General features: G+C 39.9%; 1 protein-coding gene and 1 long non-coding RNA gene across 2 annotated transcripts in view; both read right to left on the bottom strand.

The window, feature by feature from the left end:
* The window catches only part of Yaf2 (YY1 associated factor 2), a 68556-nt gene that overhangs the window by 37377 nt on the left and 18769 nt on the right, over positions 1-12410 (bottom strand). Inside the window, 2 exon segments of the mRNA XM_005354491.3 lie at positions 6723-6737; positions 6739-6792. Of these exon segments, the coding sequence (XP_005354548.1) occupies positions 6723-6737; positions 6739-6792 (69 nt within the window).
* LOC113456743 overlaps positions 6787-12410 on the bottom strand; it is a 23408-nt gene continuing 17784 nt past the window's right edge. Inside the window, exon 3 of the long non-coding RNA XR_003377490.1 lies at positions 6787-6853. This is a non-coding gene — a long non-coding RNA (uncharacterized LOC113456743). The remainder of the gene's footprint in view (positions 6854-12410) is intronic.

Below are 12410 nucleotides of genomic sequence, written 5' to 3'. Positions count from 1 at the left end.
CAGCCTGGTCTACAGAGCTAGTTCCAGGACAGGCTCCAAAGCCACAGAGAAACCCTGTCTCGAAAAACAAAAAAAAACAAAAAAAAAAACAAAAACAGAGCTGGGGAGATGGTGCAGTCAGTAAAGTGGTGGGGCCTTGTAAGCAGGAGAGCCTGGATTTGATCCCTAGACCTACTGTGAAAAGCCTGGAGCAGAAGTGCACAGCAGTAACCCAGCACCTGGAATGTGGACAGGAGAAAGCTGGGTCTTGCGGGCCAGCTGGCCCAATAAGCTGGTTCCGTGAGACCCTTGAAAACCAAGGTGGAGAGTGACTAAGGAAGGCACTCAATGTGAACCGCTGGCTTCCTGCACACACTGAGGTACATGAACAACAGGAATAAATAAGCACTATGCACACATGGGACAGAGCTGCCAAGTTTAACTACATCTATGTAACTATAGCTACCTACTATCACTCTATGCTTTATTTGAAAGTTAAAGGTTATACTTCACAAAATGAGATAAACAGTATTCACTAAGATTTATTCAATTTACCCTCCCCCCAGCTTTTAACTTTTAGGTAACTTTTATTCTTTTGAGGATTTTATATCTTTTAGCTCTCGTTTACCACCCATACATCTTTAATCCCAGCACCTGAGAGGCAGAGGCAGGCAGTTGTGGAATTCCCCTCTGCATGCAGAGATTACCATAGATTAATTAAAAAAAAAAAAACTTCTTTAGGCCTACAGCAGGGCAGGACAGAGCTAGGCGGGGAAAACTAAATTGAATTCTGGGAGAAAGATGGCAGAGTTAAGGAGAAGTCATGTAGCCCTACCAGAGACAGACACAGGAACCTTGCTGGTAAGCCATAGTGATGTGGCGATGATACACAGACAAATGGAAATGGGTTAAATTAAGATGTAAGAGTTAGCCAATAAGAAGCTAGGGCTAATAAGCCAAGCAGTGATTTACAGTTTCTGAGTGGTTATTTCATGGTGTAGGCAGCCAGGAATGAACAATCAGCCTCTTATAACAGGCAGTGAGTTCAAGGCCACACTGGTCTACCGAATAAGTTCTGTTATACAGAACCCCCCCCCCAGGAAAAAAACAAAACAAAACAAAATAAACAAAAAAAATATACTCTGCTATCTATAAGAACAGGAAATAATAGCATTATTTTTATAAGACACAATGATAGATTTGAAAGGCATTTCTCTCTCATACTATAATCCTTAATATCATCTAGAAACAGTTCATGGTTCATTTGACAACTTGAAAAGAATGTGGCCTATAGAAACCAATTTCACAGCTAGGCGATGATGGCGCACGCCTTTAATTCCAGCACTCGGAAGGGAAGGCAGAGGCAGGTGGATCTCTGTGCTTCGAGGCCAGCATGGTCTACAGAGTGAGTTCCAGGACTGGCTCCAAAGCTACAGAGAAATCCTGTCTCTAAAAACAAAAAAAGAAAAAGAAAATAAATTAATTTCACTATCAAAATATACAATATAGGCAGTTTTACAACATAGCACTAGTTCAAAGGCAATGGACTCATAACAAAGGAACAATTCCACTATCCCAAAATTGTCTAATAATTTTTAAAAATGAGTTCAGCTGGATGTAGTGGTAAATGCTTTTAATACCAGCACTTGGAAGGAAGAGGCAGGCAGATTTCTGTAAGTTTACGACCAGTCTGGTCTACACAGTGAGTTCCAGGACAGTCAGAACTATGTAGGGAGAACCTTTCCTCAAAAATTAAATGATAGATAGACAGACAGACAGATTCAACTCAGAAAAAGTGAAAATGAAATGTATTTCTGAGAACCAGAAATTCTTATAAACTGAAATATTACGCGTCAGTGTTTTGGCAAAAAACAAGTCAGGAATTCATATAAAACTCAGTAAAACTACCTTAGTCTCAGTCACCAAAAGAAGAAAGGGAACCAACGGAAAATGTCCTAAAAGGCTTAAAGAGAACTTTGGCTATGAGGTGCTAGTTAATTTCAGGGTGAAGCATGAAACTGTACCAGTTCAAACATCTAAGACTCTAGTAGGCACATATACCATGCCAGTGACGGCAGCATACATTTGTAATCAATGCACTCCAGATGTGAAACAAGAGGATCCCATAGTAGAGGTTAGTTTAGACTGCACCCAGACCAGAGTTTGATGCAAGCTTGGGCTACACAGTGAGAATATATCTTACATATTAAAAATATATAATAGTTTTGGAGATACTATGGCAAATAAAGTACAATCTCTTGTCACTACAGAATTTATTATTGTTGTTTTGTAAAAGACTAGGAAGTAAAATCACTGTTGATATGTTATTGCCTGCTTAAACCTCAAATCATGACATCGACTACTACTCTTCAGAGAATGAGTAAGTTACTGCTATAGTTTATATTTGGAAGGAAAGAGGCAAGGATAGAGAAACAGGAAGGAGAAAGGTAGATCTACATATGGAAAAGGAAGTGAATCTCCTGCCCCATCTTCCTCTCTGTAAAACTCTGAAGCATTTAAAGAGAGGCTGAACCAACTCAGCTCTTTTCTGGGGCTTCAAGTGCCTGCCTGCTGCTGTCTCAAAACTAGGCTAATCTACAATGATATAGCAGGGTGTTGCTTTATTTTTCTACCATAGACCAATATGGAAGATAAACGAAAATTAGAACTAAAAAGTGCAATCCTTGTAGTGTTTCTTTTTCAAAAATAAACTATAAACTTTTAGAGGGGAAAGCATGCTGTCTACAAAGCTAGTTTCTCTTTCTGCCCTATTCCAAGATCTCCCTCACTTCTCAAATCCATCCATAAGTGTTCATTACAAGTTTGCTGTGGTGGATGACACCAGTATATACTTCATTCTTCCACTCCCTTTTCCTTGCATTCCTAGCCTTCTCCATATGCTAAGCACTGAAAGCACAGGGCAGAGTGAACCCTGGGACCGGACTACTGAGATTTAAGTATCAGTTCTGAATCTCATCTCTGCTGTCTGCTAGCTGTAAGAATGAGTGTGTAAATGTTGTAGTTGGGATATGGCTTCAGAGTGTCAGCAGAAGCTGATGGTAATGCTAACACTTGAGAAGTCAAGGGTAGAGGATCAAAATGCATTCATCTTCAACTACAAAGAATGAGGCCAAACTAAGCATGATGGCACACAACTTTAATCTCAGCACTCATGAAACAGAGGTAAGCAGATGAATGTTGAGTTCACAGGCAGCCTGGCCAACACAGAACTCAATTAGAGACCCTGTATCAAAAAATTTATGACTAAAAATAAAAGTTTAAGGTCAGTATGTATAGCTTTAGCTAGCTGGGAAACTGCCAATGTAGACCAGGCTAACCTAAAACTCAGAAATCCACCTGCCTATTCCTCCACAGTTCTGGGGTTACAAGTGTGCTAGCCCGCAATGTGAACTGCTGGAGAAGGTGTGTGCTGACTTGATCAGAGGAGCAAAGGAAAAGAATCAGGAAGTTAAAGGACTGGTGTGCATGCCTACCAAGACACTGAGAATCACTACAAGAAAAACACCTTGTGGTTAAGGTTCCAAGACATGGGATTGTTTTCAAATGAGAATCCACAAGCAACTCATTGACTTAGACAGTCCTTCCGAGCTTGTTAAACAGATTACTTCCATCGGTACTGAGCCAGGAGTGGAGGTTGAAGTCACTATTGCAGATGCTGAAGTCAAGTATTTTAATAAACTGACTTAATCAGTTGTTCTTTAAAAAAAAAAAAAGTGTGCTGCCATGCCTGATTACCCCCCCCCCGCTCTCTCTACCCCTCCCTATTTTGCAGCATAACTGTTTTGAGAGAGGGGACAAAGTGTGATGGGTCCTTCTTAGCAGGAACTTTCCTCTTGGTTGCCAATAGTTCCTCAGCATCTCCTGTTTCCTCTTGGCAACAGTGTGCAAAGTCCATCAGACTTATGTGCTCACTTATCCTTGGATACTTTTAGTAGCTCCTTGGTACACACTTCCTAGGGGCTTTGCATCCTCTGGATCATGTCCCACACAAATTTAGCCTGTTTGATGAGGTGTCTACCATGCCATCTGGGCCCCAACTTGTGTTCTTCATGACCTGTGTGGCCATAGTTAAGACCCAGTCATGAAGTAGTGCAGAACCATGGCCTGATGCTATTCAATAATGTCACAACAAGAGGCCACATTCTCACTCTGACTGTGTGTGTGTGTGTGTGTGTGTGTGTGTGTGTGTGTGTGTTGGTTTTTGTTTTTCAACATGTGGTTTCTTTGTGTAGTCCTGGCTGTCCTGGAACTAACACTGTAGACCAGGCTGGCCTCGAACTCACAGAGATCCACCTGCCTCTGCCTTCCAAGAGCTGGGATTAAAGGCATGTGCCACCACTGACTAGCCACATACTCTTTTTCTAATGTGCCACAGAAGTTAATATTATACTGGCTAGAATTTCAATGTAACAGATTAAAAAAAATGTTTTCCAGAGAAAAATATAGGTCACATAGAACTTATCCAGCTAATAAATAAACGTTTCATCCACAAAAAAGTGGTAAATAAATTCACACATTTATGTAGAAAATACATTTTTTCAATGGGTATTTTTATTAGTTATTGATTTTAGGAATCACATGAGATTATGGTAAAATTTTATCCTTGATCTCAAAAAACATCCAACAAACTTTTAAGTATTTAAAATGGTTATTTTATGTGACAGCACACAGCTGTGATCCCAGCATTTAGGAGGCTGAAGCAGGAATTTTGTGGTTTCAAGGTCAGCCTAGGCTACACAGAAGCATAATAATCACCAGCAGTGTTAAAATTAAGGGCTACACAATGTGACACAGGTAACTAAAACCACAGAAATGATTCAACTCAATCTATAGTCTAACATTAGCTACTAGTGTGCTACTATGTGCTCCTGGCCCTTTGTCAAACACATTCCATAAATTAAGACAACTCACCAAATTTCCACTCTGTCACAGAGAAAGCAGAGGTAAAACAGATGCTACCAGGAACTGGGGAGATAACTCAGTTGGTAAAGTGCTTGCCACAAAAGCATGGGGCCCTGAGTTCAATCCCCAACACCGACACAAAAAGCCAGGCAGAGCAGCCCACACTTGTCAGGCTATTACTGGGAAGACAGACAGGAAGAGCCCTGGGGCACGCCAGTCATGCTAACCTAATCAGTGTGCCCCAAGACCCTGTGAGAGACGGTCTCTCAATGTCAAGGTATATTAACTTTGAGAAATGACTGACAGAGATTGCCCTCTGGCCTGCACAGACCACCCACTCATGTACAACAGCACAAATGTAAACTGGTAAGGGGTAGAAGTGCTTCAGCTTTCAAGCACAGAAAGAAGAATGGAAAAGTACTGGCCAAAACCTTAAACTATCCAAGTGAAAACAATGAGCAAAGTTCCAAATTGAAGAAATTAAGACTGCATGAAGAGAATGAAATGGAATTAGAACATGTCTTTAAATACCCAGAAATAAATGAAAATTTATAAAACAGCTATAGAAGTATATTACTCAGACTCGATGTGCTAAAATGTCCTTAGAGGACAGTGCAGAACAAAAGCAAAACCAAAAATAAGACCGTAATCGTAGGTGAAATAATTCAGTAGTAGAGTACTTCCCTAGCATGCCTCAGGTTTGGAATGGACCCCCACCCAGTGTGTGTGTGTGTCTGTCTATCTGTCTGTCTGTCTGTGTGTGTGTAGACATAGAATTCTGAATTGGAACCCGTGTGTGGGGTGTGTGTGTGTGTGTGTGTGTGTGTGTGTGTGTGTGTGTGTGTAGACCAAGAATTCTGGAAACTGTCATTTGATATGCACTGGCAGCCAGGCATGGTGGGACACTTCTGTAATCCTCACACTCCAGGGGTGGAAGCAGAAGAACCAAAAAGTTCAAGGCTAGCTTCAGCTACTCAGGGAGTTTGAAGCCAGTCTAGTCTAAGAGCCAGTTTCCACGACAAAGAATAAAGATAAAAATCTCTTTTTTAAAGGTGGTAGTAGGATTGGAGATGTGGCTTGATGGTTCAGAGTATGCTTGGTGTATAAAAAGCTAAGAAAGAAAAAGAGTAAGTGCTATTGACTAAAACTTAATGCCAGTCATGGTGGCACAGATTATTAATCTCAGCACTTGAGAGACAGAGAGGTAGATCTCTGTGAGTTCCAAGTCAGCCTAGTCTATACACTGAGCACCTGTCTCAAACAAAAAAAAAATCTGTTCTTACTGTTCAGAAATATTGTGCCAAAACAATCTGACCAAATTTGTATGTGTAAAAGTTTACAGTTCAAGTATTTCACTAAAAGCAATAATGTAAATGAATTCCTAAAACAATTCAACATGTAGCTTTCCTGAAAATTACTTTATACTATTTACCTCAAACATATACTTTTTAGAAAGCTACATAAATAACACTTTAGAACCACTGTTATACATATATCTATTAATAGTTTGATATATTATCCATAAAGCCTTCATAACATACAAAAAATGTCATCTATAACAACTTCTTTTCTATTAACCTCTTAAAGAGAAGAAATTTGAGAAAAAAAAATCTCAAGTTTGTGAAAACCAGATTACTTACCAGTAACTTGAGCTATCCTATTGGGTCTTTTCCCTCACAGATCCACCCCTTCCTTCTGTTCATCTCGAGGATCCTCGTGAAGCGCATCCACGGGAACTGAGGGCATGCAGCACAGATGCATACGTGAGAAAGCTGGGGTGGGCTTAGGAGGCTAGAGACATGCTGCAGGCACTCACTTACCTTCCTGAAATGGGATTGCAACGGTCCCTTGGTCCTCGAGCCACTCACAATAGCTTCAAAGAATGTGGATCTGTGGAGATTACCCAATAGGAGAACTCCAGTTACTGGTAAGTGATCCAGTTTTTTCTTCTCTATCAGAATAAGAAGATTTTTAAATTTTATTTGAGATTATAACTCATGTAGTGCTATAGGAGGAACAGATGTAAACATACTACAGAGCTAAACATGTACTCACCAAAGGAAAAAATGGATTAAAAACAGTATTTGGCTGTTCAGCAAAATCAGAAATACAAGGAAAATACAGATATTTGAATGATTTAATTTTTAAATGTCCACTATAATAGCAGCTGTATTTTAAAAACATAAAAAATCAGCTATGAAGCTTGCATTTCATTGAACCACCATCATCATTTTGTAATACTAGTAAAACAATACATAGTTGATCAAAATCTGTCACTTCCTAGGATCATCAGGCCACCATGGTTGCTTTTATACTAAAATTTACACAGCTGTCATGGTTGGAGACTTCATATTAGAATTACTATGGGTTCCTATTAGCAAGCATAAAAGTACTATAGTCATTGAAAAATAACAAACTCTTGTTTTCTGTTGGTAGTGGTGGTTTTTGTTTTGTTTTTTATCTTTTGGTCCTTAAGTACTTATACAAACATGTCTGTCATTTAAAGAAAAATTCTAATCAAAAGGAAGAAGAAAGGCCTGGGGAGGTGGCTTAGCTGTTAGCATGCTTGCCTTACAAATATAAAGACCTGGTTTCAAACTGCATAAACCATGTAAAAAAAAAAAAAGCTAACTCTTAGGGTGGTGCAAACCTTTAATCCCAGCACTTGGAGGCAGTGTCAGGTAGATCTCTGAGTTCAAGACCAGCTTGGTTTACACAGTCAGTTCCGAGGACACCAGGAATATAGTGAGAACCTGTCTCAACCTTTAAAAAGCTGGCTGTGGTGGTGTGTTCTTGGAGTCCTGGTGGCCAAGGAGGCAGAGACAGATGGATTCTTGGGGTTGATGGCTCGCTACCCAAGCTTACTTGGAAAGTACCAAACCAGTGAGAGATCCTGCCTCAGAAAGAAAAAGACTAGGGCTGGGAATTAAGCTCAGTGCTAGAATGTTTGCCTTGAGTTAGTCCTCAGCTCGAGGAAGGGAGGGATGAAGGGAGGGAGGAATGGAGGGAGGGAGGGAGGGAGAATGACACCTAAGGTCACGTGCAAACACAAAGGAAAGAGACTCCCAGGCAGAATTTTATCTCACCCTCAAATGTAAGTAAGGGTATCCTATTGCCTTTAACTCCACACATTCATTCTGTAACTTGCTACAGCGGTGATAGACTCAAGCCCTATACTATACTAGTAGCACTAGATACAGATGTATGTCAGTACTTTTACCATTGTACTACTGAACATCCATTCCCTACCTTCCAGATCCTTCTAATACTCCGTTTTTGAAACAAGGATTCATATAGCCCAGGTTAGGCTTGAACTTCTGATATGCCTGCCTTCACCTCCAAAATGTGAGAATTATAGCTATGTACCGTGACTCCTAGTTTATGTCATGCTGAAGACTTAACCCAGGACTTCATGAATGCTCGGCAATTACTCTATCAACTGAGCTACCTATACCAGTCCACCTTCTAGATTCTTGCGGCTTCATCATTCTTCATTCCATGGAAATAAACTAAAGAAACTGTATAGGTTTCTCCTGTTTCATCTATAAGATTAAATAGGACTAAATAATATAACATAATTTCTCCACAGAAACAAATTTGGAATATAAAGATCTTACATTTCAACACTGTTATGCAGTATTTAGTACAGGGTAAAAATATCAAAGTCTGATAGTACTTTGCTAAGATTTTTACTAGATTCACATTTAATTTTAACATGCACATTTCTCTGGGTAAATTACATCATTTTCTATAAATCTAAGCCTAAAGTACAATAATTGCAAATTATTTCATTTTTAAATGACTAATCCATTCAAATTGGGTACTACAACCATGGGATATACTATATTGCCTGTTGAGTGTCTCCCCAACCGTCTATCTTTTTCAAGCAACACCTTCATGTATTTTGTTATTGACTCAAACAGCAGGCTCCATTTAATTTATAATATAAAGACTAGGTTTTGTTTGTTTTCAAGACAGGGAGCCCTGGCTGTCCTGGAACTCTGTAGACCAGGCTGGCCTCAAACTCAGAGATGCTCTTGTCTTTGCCTCCCAAGTGCTGGGATTAAAGGCGTGAGCCATCATGCTAAATTCAGGTTAGTATTTTTAAAGGTCACCCATATCAACATTTTTATATACCTGGACTCTCCCTTACCGTCAAGTCACTTTGTACAGCATACAGCACACAGAGTTTGCATGTATTCATCTAGATTACAGAAGAAATTATGTAATATGTTTTCTTAATAGAATGAGCTAGAATACATCATTCCAAATCAAATAATATCCAATTTTTATTTAAAGAAAATACTGTCTCCATTTAGACTTAAGTCATATAAACTTAAATAATCAAATACATTTTAAAAATAAGAGGATTAAGGCATATTCAAAGCATTTTGATATAACCAGAGGGTGTCTTGCACATTGGCTGAGAAATCACATCTTCCTGTGTTGCTGTTACATCGTGTGTGGCGATGGGACTTGAATCCAGGACCTCACACATTAGGCAAGTGTTTTACCACTGAGCTCTATGCCTTCAAGCAGATTTTATTTTTAATTCTAGAGATTAGGATGCACTACTCAAAATTAGTCTGTTGGAACTCTTGTAATTATAACATGCATCAACCGAAAGTTACTCCTTAGTATTCAAAACAGAGCCAAACATTTTATCAGTAAAAGTTACCTCACAGAATTAGACTGAACTTAAAAAAAAAAAAGGCTAGATTAGAATGTAGTAGCTAAAATTTAGTGGTACATGGCTTTAATCTCAGCACTCAAAGGCAGAGGCAGGCCAATCCTTGTGAGTTCAAGGCCAGCCTGGTCTACACAATGAGTCCCAGGACAGACTCAGCTACTTAGAGAAACTCTGCCTCAAAACAAAACAAAACAAAACAAATACACAAAAAAGAATGTAGTAGCTAGTGGGACATGTAATCCCAATAATCCAGGGGCAGAGGCAGGAGGATCCTGAGTTTGAGCTCATCTGGGCGAAACAAACAGAATGTCTCAAGTAATATAAAGCCCAGGCATGGAGGTTAACACCTGCAATCCAGAGCTCTTAAACAAGGCAGAGGGGGCACCATTAGTTTGAGCCACCCTGAACTCTACAATGAGTCTAAAGTCTTTCCGAGCTGCACAGTAGGAAGCTATCTGGAAAGGAACTTTGCGGGAAGGTATATGTACTTCAGTTGTAGAGTACTTGCCTAAAATGCACAAACTCATAGGTTCAATGCCCAGCATTCAGAACAAGAGGCTGGATAAGGTAAGGGTAGCAGGCTATAGCTCAATGTTGGAACACTTGCCTACTATACGTGAGGCCTTAAATTCCCTCTCCAGCACTGTCTCTCTGTCTCTGTCTCTCTCATACATGTACACAAACACTGAATTTTAACTACATAAATCACTATCAATACCATTCCAATACATAACTACAAGGCATTATATTACATTTACCTTAGTAATGGAAGCTATTCAGACATTAAAACTTTGTTGCAAGCTGTTTCCATACCCAAATGCCTTATTTATAAGACAGAATTTGTAAGAGCAGTTGCCAACAAATTCTGAGTGAAAATATAAAGGTCAGTCTATGTCCACTTCCTTGAGTGATATTTCCCAGCTAATAATGTGCAAATTGTTGTCAAAAGTGCAGTTAAGTCCTAGTCCCTGGTACTCCTGCTCTACCCCGACAACTGCCTTTTCCTATGGACACTCTGGGTTTCCCTAATGAGCTTCCCCCTCAAAGACAATCCTGCCAACAATAAAAAGTTTTAACTGTAAACTGTGGTGGGCCCTGAAATGACTGCAACTCTAGCTGACAACTTGATTACAGCTTTGTGACAAAGAGGAAAATTTTAACAGTTGCAATATTAAAATTATTCTGACCAGATCTTATAGTCATGCAACACTTTTCAAATCAATTCTTTTTTAATGATTTGTTTTATTTTTATTTTATATGTACTGATACTTTGCCCACATGTACATAAATACACTGCGTGTATGCCTGGTGCCTGTGGCAGTCAAAAAAGGGGGCTTAGTCCTTGAAACTGGAGTTATAAATAAGTGTAAAGGTGTCAGTGAGTGCTGGAACTCAAACCCTGGTGCTACGGACTGCAGAATTATGCAGTAAGAGCTCACCGAGACTTCAGGGGTCAGCCCATCAGAGATGCCTATCTCATGGAGACAGACCTTATGTCGCAAGGCAATGAGGATGCTGTCACCAGAGATGCACATCTGATGGAGACACCTTATCTAGCAGAACAATAACCTGTCACCTGTCTTCATTGCAGATTTCTTGTGTTAAGAGCTCTTTCCCTCACATTACAGCTTGGAGAGTTTTCCCACAGCACTACAGAGTGTTAATCAATTACTGGGCACAATATCCCTTATGCATTAGTATATTGGATGACTGTTCCCAGCAATACGTGATTCTGGCAAGAAAGTAATCACAGTCAATGCCCTTGCTCTCTCAACCAGGTCTTTGTATAAACTTAGAAGTCTGCCCTCCTGCAATTATCTTCCTTGGCAGACAGTTGGTCAGTGTTAGAGTCCAGGCAAAGAGACCTCTATTAAGACATTCACAGATGCCCAAGGACAAGAATTACAGCATGTCTTAACTTGTCTCTGAGCCATAGCTCTCAGAGAGATAAAGAACAAGTATGTGTACTGGATTCACTCTACCAGCAAATAGGAAAGTGCTGTCCCAAGCTAACCTCACATTAACCTTAAAGCATGTCAGTTCTTCACTTGCCAGTTACTATTGTAGATCTGTGTCTCAAAGTTGTTACTGGGCACTGTGCTTCCCCTTGTCTGGTTGAGGTTTTGCTCCTATGGCCTTGGGGCCTTATGTTGCCATGGCAAAGGCTCTGCCCTTATAGCTTAGCCTAGGAATGTACTTCGGACCAATGAGAGCTACTCTTGTAAATACTTCTTTGGCTTCAAGCCTCCAGAGAAGAGGTAGTAGCTGGAGGGAGAAGCTGGTAGAAATTAGAAATTAGGAGAAATGTAAATGGATAAGAATGTAGGAAAAATAAGAATGTAGGAAAATGAAGAAAAGGAAAAAGAATGAAACAGAATTGGAATTGAAATTAAAGAATTGAGACAGAAAATTAAAGCTAAGAAATTACAGACAATTAGGACAGAAGAATTAAATTAGAGGCAGAAGAAAAAAGGACAATAATAAAAAACATGTCTCTTGGAATGTTTATGAAGTTACTATAGAGATTTTTCAACCCCTCCTTCGCTCCTGACTGGCATTTCATCTTCGGGACCCTGCGTAGGGGCTAGAGCCGGTCTCTTAGCCCTTACACCCTAGTCTAAGAGCAACAAGTACTCTCAACCACCGATAAACCTCACAAGCCCCTCAAATCAATTAATGACAACCTCTAAAAAGTAAGAGCATATTTTCTGTATAAAACTGACTTTATAGCCGGGCGGTGGTGGCGCATGCCTTTAATCCCAGCACTCGGGAGGCAGAGGCAGGCGGATCTCTGTGAGTTCGAGACCAGCCTGGTCTA

This window comes from Microtus ochrogaster, chromosome 15, assembly GCF_000317375.1.
Source record: "Microtus ochrogaster isolate Prairie Vole_2 chromosome 15, MicOch1.0, whole genome shotgun sequence".
Taxonomy (NCBI): domain Eukaryota; kingdom Metazoa; phylum Chordata; class Mammalia; order Rodentia; family Cricetidae; genus Microtus; species Microtus ochrogaster.
This window is presented reverse-complemented; position numbering and strand designations above follow the sequence as displayed.